This window comes from Strix uralensis, chromosome 4 (assembly GCF_047716275.1).
Source record: "Strix uralensis isolate ZFMK-TIS-50842 chromosome 4, bStrUra1, whole genome shotgun sequence".
Taxonomy (NCBI): Eukaryota; Metazoa; Chordata; class Aves; order Strigiformes; family Strigidae; genus Strix; species Strix uralensis.
In genome coordinates this window covers 43,664,154-43,686,774 of record NC_133975.1, presented here as the reverse complement: position 1 = coordinate 43,686,774, position 22,621 = coordinate 43,664,154, and the positions used below count along the sequence as shown (strand labels likewise).

Here is a 22,621-nt window from a genome sequence, read left to right as displayed (position 1 = left end):
GAATGGCAAATGTTACTCTTATCCTTGTTTTCCCCTCATAGTTATGTATTATAGTAAGCAATATAACGTTCATAATACTGGAAATGGTGGTGGAATGGTAAAAGCTTATTTAAAATGGGACTAAAAACAGGAGAGGTTTATCCACTTCCCCCATTTTTTCCTCTCACCAGACCATTTGCCATTCCTGAGCTCCTCCTCTTAGAGGAAATGAGGACATAACGTGACAACTTGAAGATAGTTTCTACAGTTGCAAATTCAACCATTGAATACACTGATTCAATCTAAAAGCCCAAACATGTTATCTCAGAAAATGAAACGCAGCTTCAGAAAGACACAACTTTATGTTCCTACAGTCTTTTAGGATTTAACTTTTGAAGAAAATGTATCTTTTTTCCCCCAGGGAACAAGGATGGAAGGATATGCAGATCCTTCTACAGCTGCTCAGGATGCAATGGTAAATATAGTCAGAAATGAGCCTCTCACATATAAAAAAAGGAACAAATACAAATGTTGAAAAGTAATTTCGGACTTACTTGAAATCTTTTGCATTTTTTTTTCCTTTTTCTGGTATATTAGATTCTATGGGAAGCATGTCAGCAGAAAACAGGCGAACACAAAAACATGCTGCAAATGATTCTCTGCAACAAGAGTTACCAGCAGTTGTGGATGGGTAATCCAGAGGTTCACCTGTTTGAACATAAAGTGGAAAGGAAAAATCTGACTTGCTAATAAAACCATGGTTTACATACCAAGAAGCTCAGTGTGCAGCAGGGTATTAGCCTGAAACCTAACTGTGAACTGTTGGAGTTCTCAGACTCCCACTGATGTTAATGGGATTTTGGAAGTAATGCAAAACTGAACTTTGCCTGATGACTACAGACAGCTGTAGATGGAACAGACAGACATGAGGATGCCTAATAACAGAGAGAAGAATGCATGACCAAAAAAAGGCACAGCCTATGGCAGCACTGAGTTTACACATGACACAACAGGATGAGGCAGATTTTTCTTATTTTCTTCATTTGTCCTAAGTAACTCTTTGCTTTGAGTGGAAACACCTTGGGAGAGGCAGTTGGAGTATTTTCAACAAATATCTGTATGTGAAAACACATTGCTGTGTTGAAGCTTTTCCCTGGAAGTTTCAAAGAAGATTCTGATGGGAGCACTTCAGGGTCTACATCTGCTCTCTCGTAATGAACATACACACAGAAACATGATGGGACATTTTTGTTTAAAATAGATAATCAGACACAATTAGAGATTGCAAGAAATTTATGTGAGATCATCCAGATCTTCCACTGTAGAAAAGAAACTTGTTGTATGTTTGGTGACAAGTTTGAGCTGTCTTTTGCTCTGCGGTGGAAGAAAAAGTCTGGTGACAAGTTTATCACTGTGCAGCCAGATGTACTTCTTATGCCAACTTCTAACAGTAGCATAGAACTACTTTGCTGTCATGGATCAACAAATTAATTCTTCTATCATGACTTCTGTAAGGCTGGTGATGATAGTATTAACATAATGCAACACAAGTGCTTATGCTCTACTCTCCTTCTGTAACAAAGATTTGAAGGCCCTGCATGTAATGTAGTCCTCCATAAATTTTGTAGTAAGCAGTGAGTTGAAACTTTTCCTCCCTCCCTAAAGGAGTAAGCACACCCTGTATATATTTGTGTCTGTAAGTCTGGATACCAGCATTATCCAGAGCGTGTCCGTGTCTGGATACTGGCATGTTACGCATGTCATGCCATGGCTTCTTGTCACAACTTGTGAATCTCTGGACAGCTTTAGCCAAGCTGAGCAAGGAAGTTGTCTTAACAACATAACATTCTTACAAGTTTCTAGATAGGTTGCTAGATAAAGAATTTATTAAAGCTTCCAGTGAAACGGAGGCTTTGACATGTATTCATTTTAAACTGTATACTGGAGAACCCAGAGAGAGAATGTCCTGTGAGCCAGGTTTCAGGCTACTCATTTAGATTGCCTTACCTGGGGGGTATAAACATAAGGAAACAGTGAGAATAAACAGGGAAAAAAATAAACTCAATAGTTATAGTACTGGGGGGAAGCAGTAAAACAGAAAAAAAAAAGGCAAGTTGATCTTTATTAATGAACTAGAATAAAGCAAGATTTTTTTCCCCCCCCAAGTTTTCCAGGAGTTCCAAAATATCTCTGGGCAAGACCTAGTAGATGCCATTAATGAATGTTATGATGGATACTTTCAAGAATTACTGGTTGCAATAGGTAATGTAAAAATATTATTTTATAGTAGCAGTAATTTCTTAATAAATATCTAGTATAGTATCTCTGATGCATCAAGAATATTATTTTTCTAATATTTTTCTTCACTTTACTCTCCTATATTTTATAATTACATTTTCAGAGATAATTAAAAAAGAATATTTGAACTACTTTTCCATGTTTGTGTAAATCTAAAAATGTATATATGCAGCACTAGATTCTGACTGAGCAGAACTAGTATCTGTTCTTTATTCGATAACAAATTTTGTGTGATCAATTACCAACTGATTCTACACATATTAAATAACTGGCAAAGTTTTCAGGACTTCAGTGGTATATAAACAAGTTCCAAGCTTTATGTGCCTTTGTTTTCCATTTATAGAATAAGGATAATAATATTTCTACAAAGATGTCATGTGAGCATAGTCACTGATATTTAATAAGCCTTTTGATGCAACTGCAAAAACCCACACAAAATAAGTACAGGACTTTTAAAATTATGAATATAGTTATGTTTGTGAAAACTAGTAGCTTAACTTTAAGCTGAGTCATGGACAGCACTACCCAGCAAGGAGCTCAAAGCCAGCAGAAATTATTTTATAATCTTATATTTACCTGTTGCAACTCTTCTCTCCTAGTTCTCTGTGTTCGTGACAAGCCTTCCTACTTTGCTGACAGGCTTTATAATGCAATTCATGTAAGTAGTCTTTCTTTTTCACATACCATAAAAAGTAGTTTCTCTATTTTTTTGTTTGCATGATTATTCTTAAGTACTTACAAAGCAGTCCGTTCAATCTTTAAGGTGTGATTGCATGTTTCAGAACTGTTGGTACCTACATAAATTTCAAAGCAGTAGTGCCTAAGCAACAGTTAGAATTTAACAGCAACAGTAAAAGGTTAAATATTTAGATTCCTTTAAAAAATATCTGTCTGGTAACTTTGTTGATTTTTTTTTTAAATCAAAAACCTTTCTTTTCTTTTTTTTCTTTTCTATCTCCCCCTGCTGTGCAGAACTCAGTGTGCACTTTTCTTATGATGCAATTTTTGTCCCTAGAGATTTAATAAGTATCACTAAAAATTAAATCATAGATTAATGTTACACAAAAATGAATGGCCATATTTTCTTGTGGGGCTCAATATATACATGCAGGTTCTTTTATCTTTGTGTGTAAGTGCTAACATACTAAAACAAATGAGTGCCGAGAAGAAACGTGGGTAAATGCAAAGAAACACCTACAAATTCTTCCTACTAGAGGTCACTGAAGACATTTTCTTTGTTTTTCATTTATTAGTGAAAATAGTGAGGCATTGTGTTATGTAAAAAATAAAGTCTAATCTTTTAAGTCTAATCTTTTAAGTCTAATCTTTTAAGTCTAATACTTAGAAGATGGTCACAAAAGCCAGCCACAGGTAAAATGTGAAGTATCATCTTAGAGCAAGAATGGCAAAGATAGGATTCAAGCCAGAACCATTGAATAAAACTTCAGCAACACTTCAACGGGGCTCCAGTATCCTCTTACAGATGCTGCCACTACTGCTGACCCCTGTTTCAGCTAAACCAGCAACAGTGGCAGAAAAGAACCAAGGAAAATTCCAGGGGCTGAGAGGAAGAGGCAGTATTTTGTCTCAGTAGTCAAAGGAGGATTCTGGCACATGACATGAAAAAGGTTTGCCAAAAGTACCAGGAAATACCAGCTATCAGGAAAAGTGATGTTTGTCACAAGGTCGTGTATCAAGACCTCTTTTCAAGTTAAAACCTCATTTTTAAGAAATATCACATAGATAGTTTTCTTCTGTATTATATTCAGATGATGTATGTGATGCGGGAAAAAGTTTTTAATGATTAAGAATAAACATTTCATTTTGTTTTAACTGATAGTTTACTCTGTTTTCTCAAAGTGTTTTAATGAACACAGATAATTCTCAAAACAAATGCAAGAATTTAGAAGTGCCTGGTTTTTCAGCCAAGTTATATCCAGATTATACCAAAAGCTTTTTATACATCCATTTATAACACCTTATAAATAAAACCCACCAAGGATTCTAATGCCATAGTCCACAATGGTTTATAAAAAAATTTTAATCTAGCCTTCAAACATGTATCAAATTCTCTATCTGCAGCTTTTTAACATATCTCATTACTTGTTTTTCAGAGAACAAGATCTCAATATCAATGGCTAGTCCATAAAATCACAATTTAAACAATCTAAATTGGTCATCCCAACCCTAATCTGTTTTGATTACTTTTATTGCCACTAGATGTCCCCATTCTCCACACAATTACAATATGAAAATTTATTTAGAAACAGTTAAAATACAGCTGAATACAAGCTATGTAAATTCTAAATCGATGGTTAAAAATCTCACTGAATTCACATTCGGCAGCAGTGGTTGTGAAATAAGATTATTGGCTTCAGTATAATTTGAATGGACTCCACAACGACAGTCACAACAGCCGCCTACAAACTGGATACCTGAGACTACTGACAAGAGTTCATCAGGTTTTTCTTTTTAAACGTGTCAGCACATGGTTAAAACAGTGATATGTGGGTAATTTCTGTGTTATTCAGTAACATTAATTCTATTATTTGAGCATGTGAAAACTCTGTAGGATAAAAACCTTTGAATGCTTAAACTCCTTTAAAATCTGGGATGTCTTTATGGGTAGCCTAATTAATTGGCTTATCCATAAAACATTAATGTGAGCATATACAGAGAGGCAAACACATATTGTCCAACTGACAAGTTTCCTCTCATCTTCCTTTCTTTTTAGGACTTTGGGTTTCACAACAAAACAGTTATAAGGATTCTCATTGCCAGGAGTGAGATTGACTTGATGAATATACGACAGCGATACAAAGAGAGATATGGGAAATCACTCTTTCATGACATTAAAGTAAGTTTTTACACACTTTTGCATATATTCAGCACTGGTACCACATAGACTGTGCCAAGCGCTACCAGAAAAATACAGAGGGCTAATCTCCATTCAACCACTTGGTTTTTTTTAAAAAAAAAAAGCAACATCTAAAAATAGCTTATCTTTTCAGTGCCTCAGGCTGACATCAGTGAGTGAGCAGTGAATTCTCAACTCACTCTCATTCCACGTGATTTTGTTCCTCCCCAATAGCAAGAGGAGAATATAAAAAAAGCAGGACAGGGTATGCTGAGGAGCAGTTTGCATGAATAGTTTCTACACAAATTGATACCATCTTCTTTCACACCGTCATGCAAGTTTAGGCTGATACCACCTTTGTGCAAAACCCGAGATAAAAATCTGGTTTTCTCTTTGCTCCTAGGTAGTATCAACCTTCGGAAAAACTATTCCTCTTGTACTCTTGCTCTGTATCTTAAAACAAAACTCTGACACTCTTTAATTGTACAAAAATTACTCTTGCTAAGACACTTTACCTTTTTATGTTGCTATAATCCACCTGTAAGATGTGCAGTAACTGTAAGAAATTGCTCATGATTTTTTTGGTATTGAACTTGAAAAGTATTAAACAGGTTTGATCCAACCTTTCCAAGGCAAGATTGCTTCTAGGTGCTCAAGCAACCACAGCTCAAGGTATGGGAAATTTAAAAAAACTTGGCCTAGAATCCTTATGAAAACACCGTAGTATTTTACAAAACTTTACAACATCAGTCATGTCCTTGTCGCACACCAAGAGAAGAAAAATTAAGAAAATGTACAGTCACAGAAATGTTGATTTTTTTTTTTTCTTGCAGCATTTTGCTTCAGGGCATTATGAGAGTGCTTTACTTGCTATCTGTGCTGGTGATGCTGAAGATTATTAAGGAAGAAGATGAACTTTGAAGGCTGTATAAATCTATTTTAAATAGAAATTGAAGTTATACACAATACGCTAACTGTAAGAGATTCCTATTCTACATAAAAGAACAGAAAAAGTAGTGCTATACATTTGGTAATATTAAATCTTTCTTGAGACAGGAAAAAGTGTTGGCAGGAATATAGTTTTATCCCTATTTCTAATTAATATTTCTGTTTATATGATTAATGTAAGTTAATGAAGCAACTAGTAAATAACTCCATGTAAGCATATGTTTATCATTTAGTCTCGCAACATCCCATTAGACAATAGATTCTGGAAGAACCTATTTACTTCCACACTGGAGGGAAAAAACGTTTTGCTCTATTTACTTATAGCAGCATGATTTCTTCCTTTAAGTATTTTTCTTTCCCATTTCTTATACCTCATATTTTATGCTCTTGAACACTGTTGTTTTAGTTACTATCAAACTAAGCATATGTCCTAGTCTGTTATCAGTCACTCACCAAAGAGTGCTTTTGTATTCTCTTTTCATTTACCCCACACACTTAATGGCATTTCCCTTTTACCATTTGAAATGAAAGAAAAAATTAGAATGAAGTATCCCAAACCATTCTTGATTTAGTGCCATGCACTGGAAAACCACTGGAAGATGAAGCTTTGAGCGGGGAATTTCCAGAGGATTAAACCCTGAAATTCCATTTGCACCTCTTACAATTTAATCATTAATTGAATATTGACCTCCAGAGCACTGAGGTATTTCCAGGATGCCCCAGATGGTATAATTCAGGAGTTGACTAGTAGTAGGTAACACTGCACCTCCAGGTGAGGTTGAAGTATGCAGTGCTCCTCAGAACACCAGCAAACACAGTCTGACAATATCTGGCGACAACTCAAACTGCAACGAAGAAAGGCGGCAGAACCCAACCTCAAGTCCTAGTCCCACAGGAAAGCATGACACTGCTTTTAAACATCCTGAGTCAATTCTGTGCAGCCTATCAATGAGACTTTCTAGTCTGTGTATTTGTACCTCCTGTCACTCTTATGTATACTGACATGTAAGGGAAAAGGTGGTATCGGTCACTAAAACTACTGCCCTTTGTTTTTCTCCTGCAGCTACAAGGTTTCCACTTGACACAGGCATTTGGTATTTTTTTTTAATAGGTGCTTTCTGCAAGCATAGCTCAGTATGACTGAATAAAGAAAGCACTACTATAAAAACAGACAAATACATGGTTGCTTTTATGCTGCTTGCACCTGTCCCCTCAGTCTGTGAAAATGCTATTTTCAGTGTATCTTGCTTATTTGCAAATACTGACTTCATGTTACAAATCTACTGATTTACAATAAACTTAAAATTTCAGTTGAGTCCCTCTTGAGTTTGACCCATTTCAAAGTATTTCAGGTGGATAATGTAACTATTAGGCCAGAACTTTGGAAGGAGCAGCTCTGGGAGGAAAAAAAAACTAAGAACAAAAATAAGAATGAGATGAGCACTATTCCCAATCTGTCAGCATTAACAACATCGTAAGCTTCAGTTATGCTACGATTTTGCAACTGTTTGTTAGAGGTACCTGATATGATCTGTACCTCAGCCCTGTGGATTTCGCTTTAAGTCTGACACCTTGCAGACAGGAATAACGACACCCCTTTCAGCTGCAAACGCCTTGTTCACGCCGTGTTTCCCACGGGACGAGGTCCCGAGGCCACCCGGCTACAGGCAGAGCGGGAATTCCCCTGAGAGCCTGTCACAAAATGGCGGCGGCGGCGCTAGGGCCCGGCAGACGTCCCGCGGCGCAGCCGCCCGCAGGCCGGGCAGGGGGCGTGTCCCAGCAGCCTCCGCCCCGCCCCACGCCGCCGCCGCCGGGCCACCGCTCACACACGAGCAGCTCCGCGCCCCGCCCCCACGGCACCGCCTCACGCCCCTCCCGTCTGTCCTGACTGGAAAGCGGTGGTGTCAATCTCGCGCCCTCCCCAATCGCCAACGTGGCTCTCCTTGCCCCGCCCCCCGCTGCCGAGTTCCCCTTCCGGGGAAGTTGGTCGTTGGAGTTTGGGGTGTTTTCGGCTCCCTCGCCGCGGCCCCTCGGCGGTGGGTCCCACTGCCTCTGGGCTGGAGGCGGCGGGGCAGCGGGACGAGCCGGGACCTCCCAGCCGGCCCGCCTGCGAGCCGCTCCCGGGGCAGCAACAGGAGTGGCGGCCTTGGCTGCCCGCCTGCTTGTCGCAGATGGAGGCCAGCCTGACGTGCGCCGTGTGCCTGTCCCTCTTCGAGGAGCCGGTGACGTTGCCCCTCTGCTCGCACAACTTCTGCCGGGACTGCGTGCTGGAGTGCCTGGCCTCGGCCGAGGCCGCCCGCCTGCAGCAGCAGCAGCGGGGCCAGGGGCAGGCCCGCCTCTCCCGGGGGGGGCCGGGGCCGGGCGGTGGCGCGGCCGGCGCCCGGGTGTCGTGCCCGCTGTGCAGGAAGCTGTGCCCGCTGCCCCGCGGTGGTGCCGCCGCGCTGCCTGTCAACACCACCCTGGCCGAGGTGGTCAAGCTCTACCGGTCTGGCACGGCGGGGGCTGCCAAGGCGGGGGAGGCAGAGCAGGGCCAGGGGTCTGGCCTGTTTTCCCCGCTGGTGCTCGGAGGAACCTGCCAGAAGCATCCGAGCCGGCTGGTGCAGCTCTACTGCCGGATGTGCCGGCAGGCGGGCTGCGGGCAGTGCGTCTCCGAGGACCACCAAGGCATCTTCCACTCGGTCAACCTCATAGACACGGTGTACCAGGAGGAAAAAGTAAGCGCGGGTTGGGCCGGCTGGGAGGTCGGGCTGTCCCGCAGCGGATCCCACAGCGCCCGGGTTGCTCTTACTCCGAAACGCAGCGAGGCGGGCGGCAGCGAGGTAGTGTGCTGCTGCGAGCCGGGAGTCAGGATCTGTTTGTGTGCCTGCCCCTGCTGCCCTCGGGCTTCATCCACCACAGACAGGAGGCCAGGCGGTATTATAGCATCAACAGATCTGAACCCAGCTTACCGAAGCACCTGAAGAGTTTGGGATTGTTTTTTGATTTAGGGTGGTTTGGTTTTTAATATAGAGACTTGCAGTCTGTGCTGAAAAAACACACTGATGCAAAGAGTTTATTGTATGTCTGCATCCAGTTTTTCCAAGTTCGGGAAGATGCTAGTCCTACTAACAAAAAAAACTCCACCCACAGATGTTTTGTTTATAGGCTCTCTGAGGTAGCATAGGTAATTTGGGTCATAGATAATTACGTATTTAGAAATAGATGGTTTAGGCAAATAATAATTTAATAAATGTAAAATCAAAATGCATTCCCGTTTGCATGAAGAAAGCAACTGCCTGGCCTAATGGTTGGTTAGCTGGTTGTAGCGGCAGTAGTTGCGATTTTTGCCAAAATCGTTACCAGTTGGGTAGAATGAGCTTTTCGTGCCCTATGCAAACTGGGTGCAGAGTGGCATGTCATGCAGTAGTTCTGCTGTGCAGGAAGTGAAACAACTGCAGGGCAGTAATGATGAGTATAGGTGTTAAAGTTTTACGTACAGCACAGACTTTTACAGCCAAAAGTTGCTTTTGCACTGATTTCCCTCCTGTCTATCCCATCACCAATTGCGTGTCACTCAGGAAACTAGGGAAAAACAGTCTTTGCACTAGACTTTCTATGTAAAAATTAAGTGATGCTGTAGTGAGGTAAAGAAGGTAACACCAGTAATAATCTTAGTTTAAAACCAAGCAGGAATAACTGAGTTATGGACAGTTTTCTATTTTATCAGTGTGAGGCACAAAAAAAATTAGTATTGCGCAGTTGCTTGTCAAACTGGAATAGCGGCATTAAAACTTAATTGTGAGAGGTGTGTGTGAGGGAAGAGGTTAATAACAAGGGTGAGGGAGACAATGTTTTAACTATAAAGTAGCGCTGTAGCCATTATAGCAGTATGCATTGCAGGTGAGCCTGAAAACATTAATTTGAGAGAGAAATAGAAAAGAAAGTTTGTGTTACTGACCCAGGAAAGCATTAAGTGATTAGAATCACAGCCTTTGTTTAATATGTTGTACAGAACATCCTCTGATGTGATTCTAGATAACCGCTGAAATGTATTTATTTTATGGAGTGGATAAAATCATAATAAGTGTTTCAATTGTCTTGCAGTTAACCTTCTTCAGCAGTCTGAAAAAAATGAGAATAATAAATGAGAAGCTGATGAATGAAATCTCAAGTCAACCGAATGATACGGATGTGAGTTGCAGATGCTGAATTTTTTTTATAAATATATGTGTGTGTGTGTGTTCTCACGATAGGTTAATCACAACATGGAGCATACTGGTGCTTCTTGTGGTACAGATGTGTGCTGAACTTACTTAGGGAAGTGACTCTGTGTAGACATGGCTACTGCATTTTCATCTCTTTTCATGTTCTCCTGTTTCTAGATGGTGCTGAGCAGTGATGCAGAGATAATTGCACTGGAATTTGGAGAAATTTTCAAAACTCTGGAAATGAAGAAACAGCAATTGCTAGAAGATGTTGAAAATCAGAGAAGTAAAAAAGAGAAAGAATTTCAGATTTGGAAGAAAATGAAGGAAACTCACAAGAAGACCATTGAGAATTTTTTGAAGGATTGTGAAAAGCTTGTCCATGAGTGTGATCCTCAGCGTTTCCTGGAGGTGATGGCCTTTTTGTTATTGTTTGATATCAGTTGTATAATGACATATAGAGCCTGCTATATTGTAGACTATGATTATAGTAATGACTGGATCAGAAAAAAAGAAGTTCAACAAATGAAAAATACAGACTAAAATTATCTAACACTTCATACTTTTTTATAACTGCTTTTCATTTTAGAAAAGCTTGAAAAGCTTTCTTTGCAGCTTATCAGTAGACACTTGTTTTCTTCACTGAAAACTAATGAAATTAATATTGACTGTATAGCTGTTGCTGTAACACTTGCTATATTATGCTACCAGCTGTGAAAGTAAGCTGCCTTGGTGCTGGGTAGGGAGTTATTTACTAGTACTGACTTCAAAATTGTCTCACGTTTATTTGCTTTTTCATATCTTTTTTAAAATGTTTTGTGTATTAAGCACTTCCATTGCATTTTTAAACTTGTAAGACATGAAAAATGCTTTCTGGGGAAAGATTGGAGCCACAATTGATAACTTGTCTGTGGTGCACAGTGGAGTACGGTGTTGGGATACCTGAGCTAAGGTGATTATATTGATTTTTAAAACCTGCTGTAAACTTTGCTCCAAGGTGTGCAATGGAGATAAATCAGCTTGTTCAAACCTAGCTTAGTTACTTCTGACATACGCTGTGCTATGCAGTATATCCACACTGCTGTGTACAAGACCCTGAAAGTCTTCCTTATAGTGTTTAAGGGAACTGCAGAGAAAAACACTGTTTCCAATTTAGAGATAAATGCTAGAGGAACCCAAGTCACAAGCTTAATCTTCACTGTCACCTAAGCTAGTGTAGACCTTTTCATCTCTTATGTCAAACACTGTGGCTGCAGTTGTATGGATTTAAGGCAGATGGTAGATTTTGGGCAAAGTACTTAAATAACTACTGAATTTTGTGTTTCCTTTAACTTCAAGGCTTGTGCTTTCCTAAGAAACCATAGCATATTGCTGTTTTCTGCAGTGGGTCTTTTTGCTGCCTTCAGATCAATGAGAAGCTAAGAAAGTACTGAGTTCAACTAAGTTTCTGGTAACAACTCATTAAGGAAAATTTCACTTTTGCCCAAAGTAAAGGCAACTCCCACTTCTGGAAGAAATATTCTGAATTCAGTGATTAGTATGCTTTAAACTTAGCACCCTCCCACCTACACCCCATAACAGTACACAACTCATTTCAGTGAGGTGGGTGGTGGTTGTTGTTTTAAGATTCAGTACAGTGAGATCAGGTTTTTTTGTAGGGAAGCAGCTAGTCTACATCCAGTTTTTTACTTTTCATTACCCATTCTTTGGGAAATGTCACTTGCCTACAGTGCAGTGCACTTAGCTGGCTGATTTAATACTAAAAGACAGCTTTTTTTTTTTTTTTTAATCTTGGTCCAATAGCATCTTGAGAGCAGGTATTTCACCAAGAAATATAAAATAGTCTTTCATTTGAATGTTTACAAATATCTGAAATGGATTAGATAATCATGAGTCATGATTTGAATGCCTTCATTTGGGTCTGAAGGAGTTCTTTTTGTCTTTTAACACAAAATATTACAAGATAAATCATTGTCCTAGACATACTATTTTTTTACATTTGGATGCTCCATTTTTTTTTTAATATTAACAGGTTTATTTCCTACAGTTCTGTGAAATGAAGACAGGGAGTTCAGTCTCTAAAGTATTTTGATAAAGCAATAATCTCCTTTTGAGAGTTGGAGGAAAACTTATATCTTACAAATTCTTGTTTTATTTATAGGTGGCCTGTGGCTTGAATACAAGGTATATATCTTTTTTTTCATGCTTTGATAGTTCTCTAGTGTAATTTTAAGATTAAAACATAAGCAAATAGTTACTTTAGATATGGTCACATATAGCATCTTAAAATGAAAATAGTATTTAGTAATTAAGACATAATGCTTTCAGATTTTTGGATCCTCTGCATTCCAAACTTTAGGAAATGTGTCAAAAATTTTAGTGATGTACTACCTGGGATTAGAGATAATCTTTTGAATTGGCTCCCTGAGCATAGGAATTCATTAATACATGATGATTGTGTATTTTCAGATACCTTATTTAAACTCAGGAACACTGAAGCATGCCTGGAGCTTTTACAGAAATCTTTTAAGTCTAAGAGCATGTGGAGATTCTGCAGTGTCTCAATTCTTGTGTTTGCAGCACACATACCCTGTATATTTCTCTCTAAGGATTCTTAATTACATTTCTTATCACTTTTCAAGCAGAGTTTTAAGAAAGACTATTGGAAATTGAGTTACTTAAAATACGTTGTGGTTCAGACTAACATTAGCAATGCCCTCTGAAGAAAGGGTATAATTTACGTTCACATATAGTAGACTAAGAAAAGTGGGGGGTTTTTAAAATCTTTTTGTGGAACTACAGGCACTACTTCTTGAAATTTTCATTGTGTATGAAACCTAATTCAAGTGAATGGTCAAGTAGTAAGTTTTAAGCAAAAAAATCTAGGAAACATGACATTTTATTGAAGGCTTACTTTTTCTGATTTCTTCTCTCTTAGTGATTTTTTTTTTTCTAGAATAATTTTTTTGTACTAGACACATGTAATTTAGTTGTTGGCATGTGAGCCTTAAGAAAAATGTTTACGTTTGGGGTTTTTTTTTCCTTTCCCAGAATGAAAACTCAGCTTGACCTGATGAATATAGCATCCAGCTACGAAAAACCACCAGAGTATACTCAAAAGAAGATGGATATCAAACCTGTGGTTAATGAAATCTTGGCTTTGAAGTTAATGCCCGTTAACGTAGGCATTGTTAAAGGTAGGGAAGAAGGACTTAATATAGGACAAGATTCAGGAAGTCACTCTAGGAACCTGCAACTTGTGGAACTAATTGCTAATAAATAATCTGCATGGCAAAAGTATGCAAGGGTTCAGAAAGCATCTGAGCCAATTAATGGATGATAAATTCATCAAGGGCTTTTAAATACATTTTCTGAATGTGTTTCCTCTGGAAAGTCCGTGGGCTATATTTTTTGGAAGCTGGGGGAAGTATCATTATAATTTTCCTATACAACCAGTATCACCACTGTCAGGAGTGTGTTGCTGAACTAGATGGGCATTTGTTGTAGTATAATATGAACATTAACTATGCTCTGATTAAGTGCTTTTACCTCATAGGAGAAAATTTTTTGTATTGGGGCAGGCATCTTCAGCCATTTAGAAAATTTCCTATAGAGGCCTCTTGCTTTATTTCACAGAAGTTTCAACAAGGGCCACGGTCTCACTTAGGGTAATATACTTTTGTTCTTAATTGGAATCTATGTTTAGATGCACAGGAAACTTCCAGTATTTTACATACTTAATATGCTCTCCATCAGTATTGTGTTCTTTCTAATAGATCTATCACCTGGAGGAAATGAGAACTCAACAAAAAATACTCTATTTAAAAATAACGAAAAGGAATGGCAGGACCAGAGGCATATACCCAACATATTTCTTGTAAGTTACTGACACTATGGGCTTACAACACTGTACCTATTTTCTTTATTTTGTCTTACCAAAATGAACTATAATGTCTGCTGCAAAACATTTTTCAGCCTGTAGCAGGACAGGAGGAAGCACTAGCAGATGGTAGCAGGATCTCTACTCGCTTAATGTCAATATCAGAAATGTCAGCATTTCAAAACATGAGTCATGAGGTATGATTGAACGTCTGTTGTAAGTATGGCTGTTACTATTTGTTATAACAGAACTTCCTAAATAAGCTTTTATAATCTTTCTCATTTTTCTTAGTAGGAAGTTACCCTTCCAATTCTAGAATGTAAATCTGACTAGGTTATTAAAGCTGTCAGGATTTTACTCTTTTCTTTTTTCTTCAGAAAGCTGGAACTTAATCTTACTACTGACTTCCAATACTTATTTTTAGTTTATAGTGTTGGCTTTTTGAGTCACATCCGTAGCTTTCTAATCCAAATAAGCTTCTCTATTGCCTGTTTGAAGAGGAAGTCATCTGCCTGTGTCCTGTTTTCTGAAGAGAATAGAATTTGTTTTTCTAAGACTACCTAAAATCCAATCTCTTTTGTTTCATTTCCAATGATCTAGTTATACAACTAGATTTTTTCACTTACTTGCAGTTCCACATGGGTGGCTGAGTGAGTATTCTGTACAGAAAGATTCTAGCTACAGTTGGTGAAGCATGGCTGGCAATGAATCACATAATGTATGTTCTGAGAATACCTGTGGGAGATTATTAAATGAAAAAGTTGCTTATGTCCTTGAAATATAGAATTATTTTTCTGTTGCTGTATTATTTTGGAGAACATCTGTTTTCTATTGCCATTGAGAATACAATTTATATAGTTATTGTATCTAGTAAAAAAAAACCAAACCACCCCACTACCTAAATTGGTTTCAGATTATTACTTTTCATGACAATTTTGAGAATTTGTCACTTAATGTCTAAGCAACTATTTTTAGCTGTTTCTGGTTTTGGCAGTGACTTTAAATACAGTTTACTATAGTCTCTTATTTCAAAACCTACTTTGTCATTGGGGTTCCATGTGTATCTTGTTCAATTGTTTTTGAAGGACTTTTTTTTTTTTTTCCACAATGACTTGTGTTCTGTGGCCTTCTAGCAGCAATGGAAAAGTACATCATAAATGCTATAGGGTATATGAAAACTTTTCTTCGGTCTTAGGATTGTATGCAAATTTTATAACATCTGAATCCACAAATGACATTTTACTTAATGGGATTCTTTGCTGTAATTGTAGGAGTTACGTTACAAATACTATATGGAATGTCAGAAGCGCACTGATCAGTTCAAGACAAAAACTTTACCTGCGAATAAAAAGTATAAACTTGTAACTGCTGAGGCTTTGAAGGATAAGTCCTCAGGAACTCCTTTTGTATCTTCACCTACCAAAGCAAATAACACAAATAAAATAAAAATGGGAACTCTGCATAGAGCAGATGGCTCTGAGAGAAGCTTCTCTGGAACCAGTAATCACAGTATCCCATCCACAAATGTGAACTTTTCTGAAACAAATGGTGACTTAAGATTACTTCATGAGAGAAGTTCCCAGGAAGTAACCACTCCAGCCTTATCAGAAAACTCTAAAGATTTAGTAATTAAAGAAAAATTGCCAGTGCAGGCATCGGCAGTTACAGTTTCCAGTGAAATGGATGCAAATTCTACCACTTCAACTGGCTTAAAACCAGCAACATCAGTAGCTGTTACTGTTTCAAATTCAGAATTTCTAGATGTTTCTGCAGAGAGACTTTCTGCTTCAGCTTTTGCTTTCAGTGCATGTAACAACTTACCCAGATTTATTAAAGATACAGGTACATTTTCCTTTAAAAAGAAAGACAGGAAATATGTTTTCCCTCACTTTTATCTAGGAAAATGTGATCATGCAGATAAAACCAATAACCAGGATGAAAGCAAATTTAGAAAACATGGTCCTGTAATCAAAGCCACAGTTTCTGATGCTTCAACCAGTCCTAATTTAGACTCAGCAGAAAGTGAGAAGCCAGATTTTTTGTTTCCCTTTGGCAATTCAGAAAGAGATTGTTGTGCAGGATCGGCCGTCAGCAATTCATTTAAGGTTTTACCACTATCTTCATTTTTTAGCCAATCTGAGAAGCCATCTGACAAAAACACATCATTTCCCACGAGAGAAAAAACACTTTTTGCAACAGAAGCTGCAGAATATGGTACGCAGAAACCAGCTGTCTCATGGGAACAAAAAGCTAATGCCTCAGAAGCCATCACAACTGTAGCTTGCAGTAGTTCAGAAACCAACACTGCAGCTGGAGTGAATGGTGTCTCTGAGTCCCCCCTTCTCCCCAGTAACTGTGTATTTTCCTTCAAAAATAACTGTTTTCAGTTGCCTTCACCAGTATTTTCATTTGGAAGTATTGTCAATAATACCTCTGATTCGCTGACTTCCTCAGTGGTTTTGTCTGGAAATGGTATTGAAAAAACAGAAAAAGAGAAGATGAAATCTCCAAACAAAACACCTCTAAATCTAGGGAAGCCTGTATCTTCAGAGCATGCAGAGCCTGCTTCTAGACATGGTAATCCAAAATGTGAAGGTCCATTCTTTCCTATGAACTCATCTAAGAAAACTGAAAGTGCGGAAATGCTTGATGATAGTAATTCTTCTTGTAGTCAGCCTCTATGCTCAGTTGTTCTTCCTGTTAAATACGAGAATGCATCTTCCACTCAACTTATTACAGCAACAAAACAAGAAACAAAGGTAAAAGATGAAGAAAGTGAAGCTGTTGCTGAAAACAGCTGTTCCTGTCCTAGGAGGGAAGGTGAACCTGAGTCTGTAGACTTTCAGAATGCAGCTTGTTCTGTTCCTGGCACATGCAACGATCCATCATTAGGAGGTTCTGTGCTTACAGTAGATGAAGCAGGAGGAATGCCAAGTGATAGCGATTCTGACACTGAAGAGCTAAGTCAAACATCCATCTCTACTGATACCAGCAGTACATCAGAATATTTTTCTGTTGCTGAAGACAAAATATCTACTAGAAGAAAATCAGAGACATGAAGAGGAAGTGAAATGGAAGATAACGATACTTAAATAATCTGGAATTAAATAAATGCTACTTAACACATGAAAAAGTGGGGTACCTGTGACTGTACAGCTGTTGTTCTCCCTTGTTCTTGCCAATTGAGGTATCTCTGTGTTAGAAACATAACTGCTTATCAGCAAGTACAAAGTACTAAAGTGATTTTTATAGTACAAACCCAAACTGAAGAAACAACCAAAAATGTTATGTCTGTTAAAGACTCAAGTATGACCATATATGCTGTACCTTTAAGGGTGCAGACCTTCTGTGAAGTGTCACTAGGGTGTGTATTCATGGTGGAGGACCCAGGTGTCCCATCAAGGAGGTTCAGTGAAGCCTCAGCAACAGGAAGCAGTGTATTGCTTTTCTGGTACAGCAGCACTTGCACTAGGGTTAAGTCAGTAGGAAAGTACAGACAGTAGCATTCACTGCATGGGCAGGCGGGGAGGGAGGAGAGCCATGGGGAAAATAAAGGATGGTGAAGGGCATTACTGAAAATTCTTTTGCGTATCTCCCTTTGGCTGTTTTGTTTTTCCATGATGTATTTAATGTATATTGAAGGTGCAACTTCTAGTGTAATTTCAATAACTGTCTTATGCTTTTGAAATTGAAACACCACATCAATTTTCTTGTTATACATTGCAGAAGGGTGTCAGCTACACTTCTGAAATGCTGCCTTTATGAAAAGTAACCATCACGATTAATTTTCAGTTTCTGTTGGCAACAGTTTGGGATTCAGTGGACAGATACTAATCTGCTGTTTGGCTGAAAGCATTAGGAGAATCTAGCTTTTAAAACAAAAAAAAATCTCCTTTTAATATTTGTGTAAGGGCAGGAAAAAAGGAAAACAGCCCTTCTTGCTGTATTAATGATCCAGAACTCACTGAATTTCTAGTCTGTGAAATAGGATACAAAGTGAAGATAAAGATACCATCTTTTCTAATTTATTAACTATTTTGTTGCATCCAAGAGATAATTATGCTTTAGCTATTAGGATATGCAGATGTTAGTATTATTTCAGATTAAAGCTTCATTTCATTTAATGTTCATTTTCCAGCAAGACCTGGTGCCAAATTTTAAATAAATTAATCCTGCATTAAGTAGCTATGTCAACTGGCAAGTATTAGATCAGAATGCAGAATGTTTAATATGCCTTCAGAATTTTTCACTGGCAAGTAGATAGTAGTCTTCTAAAAAAAAAAAAAATCCAAATTTTCTTTGTAACTTCATGTAACTTCATAAAAGAAATACTATTTAAATCTATGCAAGGCTTACCAATATACTTACTGTGACAGAATACTTAAAAATACTATTCTTGGTTTAGGAAGTGTTGACCTAATTTTAATTTGATTTCTGTTAAATTCTTGGCCTCAGTTTTTCTGTGGCAGTTCATTCCTCTATTAAATATGCTGAAAAAGAGTTTCTAGAATTGATAAAACTTACTAATCTTCCCTTTGCATCTGCATTATAGTAAGGACAGTGGTGAAAATTTTCTTTATTCTTAGTTTTACAGTTCTTTATGTTCATCTGTTAAATCCTACTGTATTTCAACTTTCTCCTAAAAATTGTTCTGCTTTTATCTGTAGACATTCTTGTCATGTTCTTCAGCATGTTAGCGTTGAGAGAAGTGTTAAAAAGGTGGTAAGTTAAATTACTGGAAGACAAAGACTGACCGTGATGATAATGATAGTGTGTCATGGATGGAGGTTGATCTCACTATAGTGAAAGCAAGAGAAATGGAACAATTTTAGAGACAGATAAGACACCTATAAAACTTGTTGCCAGAAGATTGTAGAAAATGTTTTTCTTAGTGACAAAAAAAAAATCCTAATGAGTTAGGGTTATTCAGAAACCTTATGGCGTTTCTTAAAATTGCTTATCTTCAACATATCTTCTGTTCATTTCTGTTACAGTGTTTTGTGAGAGTTTGATGAAGTCTCTGCTTTAAAGTTTAACTTTGTCTTTTAGTGAAAAGATACCATTATAGACTCATAAAGCAAATAACCAGACTATGATACACTGTTTCTGAAAGCAGAAGTTGGTGGTGTGTGGGTTCAGTACAGTCCTAGGACTGCTTTTCAAACATGGCAAGTTGTTTTCTACGTGCATTATAGCTCAGTGTTAATGTTTTACAGGGGAGATAAAGGGTAAGCAGGATGTTTTATTTACAATAGGTCACTGTAAAATTACAGTCTACCCAGATAGTAAATTGGCAAAATTATTGATTATCTGATATTTTCACAAGTTGATTCCTTGGTCATTTTGACTTAATCACTTGACCATCTTTCACTATTGACTCTTGACTAAAAGCCATAACAGGAGTGAGGCACTTTTTATACACATTATTAAAAGTGAAATGCTGACTGCTGTTACTAATGTTTTGAGGCATTACAGTCTTCAGCATATAAAATTAGTACCCTGTGACAGAGCTAATAAGTTTGGTTTTCACCCAGGATTTCATGCTTACTGGTCAAGTAACTGAGAACACAATAGGTCCAATTTCTGACTTTATTCCTTGGTCAATTAATTGTGTCTTAGCTGAAAAGATTACTCCATTTATATCAGGAAACATGAACATGAAAAGGTCTCAATAAGGTCACTTTTACCCCAGTTGTGCAAGACTTATTACATATGGCATGACTTACCAGACAGTAAGGAATAATTTGAGGATAATTCTAAGTAGAGTTAAAGCAGTCTTTTCTACCACTGTGTTCCATTTCTGTCATAAACTCTTTTCTCCTTCCAGTTTTTTAATGTGTGAAACAGAATTAAAGTCAGTTGATGGGAGCTCAGCAGCACTGCCTTACTACATACAGGCTTTCCCCCCAGTATTTTCTAGCAACGTGTTGCATGTAGTTTAATGCTGCCTAAAGAGATTTCAAGTCAAACACTTCATCAGTGATCATCTGATGAACACAGAGCTAATTGGAAGAAATGGGATTTTGAGTTGTCCTTAATGCACGTTTTGCTTAATATCAATAGTGAATAAATTACATCACCATTTTGGTCATCATTATAAAATTGTGTGTGGCAATGGGGACTGGTGTCAAAGCCTAATGTTCCTAGGTTATCTAAACATTAATATGTGTGCATATATTTTTTTCAGACTACAAGTAAACTGTAGTGTTAAACTTAACATTTTCAGGAATAGTATGAAAATACTGCTGAAAACTATGCTTGTCCCAGAAAAAAACCCAAAAAAATAGTTAGGAAACATATTTTACAAAACTCAGTAATCTGTATTGCAAGGGACTTTTTGACAGGTATGCTCAAGGTGTTCTGGATCTTTCTGACTCAAGAATACAAGAGGTAAAAAATGAAGCAATTCTACATATGGTTGGAATACTTTATTAATAAAATGTCATTGTGCTGATATAAAACCCTCTTTATACTTAAAATTTTGTTGACTAGAACTGCAGACTGGTTTAAAAGCTTTTATAATTGTTCATGAAGGTACTACTTCATTACTTAATAGAAACCTTGGAAAATAATTAGAACAATTCATTTTATCATAATTCCCAAAGTAATTCACAAATGGGCTGAAAGTTTCCAATGCTGTCCTACTGAGGGACTAATCTCACCAGCTGTCAGAACTGTGACATTTGCTCAGTATATTTGAGAGCTGTCTTTAACTTAATCACTGCCTGAAAAAAAAAATTAATTGAAAGATATGTGAAATTACCTAGTCTTCTAATCTATTAGAAACAATTACTTAGTTGACACTGGAGCTGCTAACATGTAAAGGTTAATTTTCTTAAGTAAACTTTTTATTACTAATATTTGCTATTCCTAAAGCTTTACTGTGAAACATATTTGATAACTTGGACCTAGTCCCTCCCTAACTAAAGAGGCAGCTGATCTATGTGGTAAGAGTATTATGTGCTGCTGCCTTTTTGTTTTCCTTCTTTTTTCTTCAGGTAACACACTTCAGTTTCTCTTCATAGATTTTGGCCAGTTGTTGAAATGCCAGTAGAACATTATCATTTGGATCATCACACAGTTCGCTCAGTGATGTTCTGGGGTTTTTTTAAAAACAAAAGAAAAAAATGGTTTCATTTTAAGTTGCTTTAAAGATGAAATATATATTGTATATTAAAAACCACAAGTTTATCATACCCAATAGACTTAAGGAGGAGTGAAAAATCCTTGAGTGCGTAGTAAGCATCTCCTTCGTTTAACCTAAAGAAAGACAGATATTAAAATGGATAAGCACTATAACATACTGTTTCACCTTTAATAAACCCTGCCATGTAGGTTGGGTAAGGATGCAGAGAGACATGCCACAGCCTCAAACACTGACATATTAGTTCATTAGGAATACTGTAGAATATCTGTAAGCTTAAAATAATGATACTGTAGAGACACATGATTGTATGGAAACAATATTATCTTGGGCACATGGTTTCAACTGTTCAAATAACTAACCTGTCACAAGCTAAACTGGAACACCGTACTTCAGATGAATCTACTGGCTAAGTTGAGCAGGAGATAGTGTAAGCTTTCTGCAGATGATGAAGACCCTGTATTTTGCAAAAAGGACCACTGATTACTGGAAAGCAGCTTTAAAGAAACTCAGTTCCTAGTAATTAACACTTTTTTTTTTAAAAAGGTGGCAGGGACACCTTTCACTAGATCAGCTTGATAGAATCAACAAAAGTGGTTCTATAATCAGTCTGTTTCCTCATCTCTTGTTAACGTGGCCTTACTGCCAGACTCTGCTATTGTAACTACAACAGTGCAGGGAATGTGTTCTTCTAATTGTTCTTACTAGAATCTGCTTTGAAGAGCTTACAAAAAAGCAGATAATAATATATGCACTCTCAGGGAGTAGAGTGAGATGGTATTTTCTTACTCATAAATAAAAGTTACTGGCTATGAGCCTGAAGGCAAAATAAAGATACTTGATAGAGTAGTTGGGAGGGGGAGCTTGTGGTTGAACTTTTTTGAGCTGAGGTTGGGATTAAAACAGATACGTGAATGGCTTCATTAAGAAATACAAACTAGAAGTTTTATAAAGAGATGGATTTAATGAACAAGGTTACAGAAGGCTGATGAGATTCAAAGGTGAAAGTGATAATGATGAAAATGACCGGACATCACATTTAGCAGGTATCTTTCAACACGGACCATGAATTCCTTCCTCAGTGTTCCATGTATTATTTGACCAAGCTTTTGACATCTCTCTGCTGCTATGTTATCATCTTCTAGACTACTGCATTGGGCTTCCTCGTTTCAGGGACTTTCCTAATCTTTTTCATTGTAAAAAAGCCTTGATTAAATAAAAAAAAACTTCTGAAGAGCCTGTCAAAATAACCTGGGTCACTGAAGTCAAGACTTACCTATTTATGGTTCTGTTCTGAATACCCAGCTAATACTTTACAGCCATGTGCCATT

The 22,621-nt window shown here is 37.7% G+C and overlaps 3 protein-coding genes across 10 annotated transcripts in view; 2 read left to right on the top strand and 1 right to left on the bottom strand.

The window, feature by feature from the left end:
* ANXA10 (annexin A10) overlaps nt 1-7,797 on the top strand; it is a 33,349-nt gene extending 25,552 nt beyond the window's left edge. Inside the window, exons 7-12 of the mRNA XM_074866522.1 lie at nt 401-454; nt 577-670; nt 2,146-2,241; nt 2,877-2,935; nt 5,012-5,134; nt 5,968-7,797. Coding sequence (XP_074722623.1) covers nt 401-454; nt 577-670; nt 2,146-2,241; nt 2,877-2,935; nt 5,012-5,134; nt 5,968-6,036 — 495 coding nt within the window. The 3' untranslated portion in view covers nt 6,037-7,797. The remainder of the gene's footprint in view (nt 1-400; nt 455-576; nt 671-2,145; nt 2,242-2,876; nt 2,936-5,011; nt 5,135-5,967) is intronic.
* Nucleotides 7,798-8,039: 242 nt separating this feature from the next.
* LOC141942702 (uncharacterized) lies at nt 8,040-22,540 on the top strand. The gene is made up of 8 exons (XM_074866520.1): nt 8,040-8,796; nt 10,166-10,252; nt 10,444-10,677; nt 12,428-12,450; nt 13,318-13,463; nt 14,043-14,143; nt 14,242-14,343; nt 15,418-22,540. Exons 1-8 carry the CDS (start codon nt 8,254-8,256, stop codon nt 17,203-17,205), a joined length of 3,024 nt encoding a protein of 1,007 aa, XP_074722621.1. The 5' UTR covers nt 8,040-8,253; the 3' UTR covers nt 17,206-22,540.
* Nucleotides 21,107-22,621, bottom strand: part of DDX60 (DExD/H-box helicase 60) — a 50,052-nt gene continuing 48,537 nt past the window's right edge. For 7 of the 8 annotated variants that reach the window (XM_074866513.1, XM_074866517.1, XM_074866511.1 and 4 more), the window contains 2 exons: nt 21,344-21,406; nt 21,107-21,243 (listed from right to left, as the gene is read on the bottom strand). In XM_074866513.1, the coding sequence (XP_074722614.1) occupies nt 21,141-21,243; nt 21,344-21,406 (166 nt within the window). In that variant the 3' untranslated portion in view covers nt 21,107-21,140. Of the gene's footprint in view, nt 21,244-21,343; nt 21,407-21,652; nt 21,748-22,621 lie in introns of all 8 variants that reach the window. The other variant, XR_012628714.1, reaches the window with a different exon arrangement.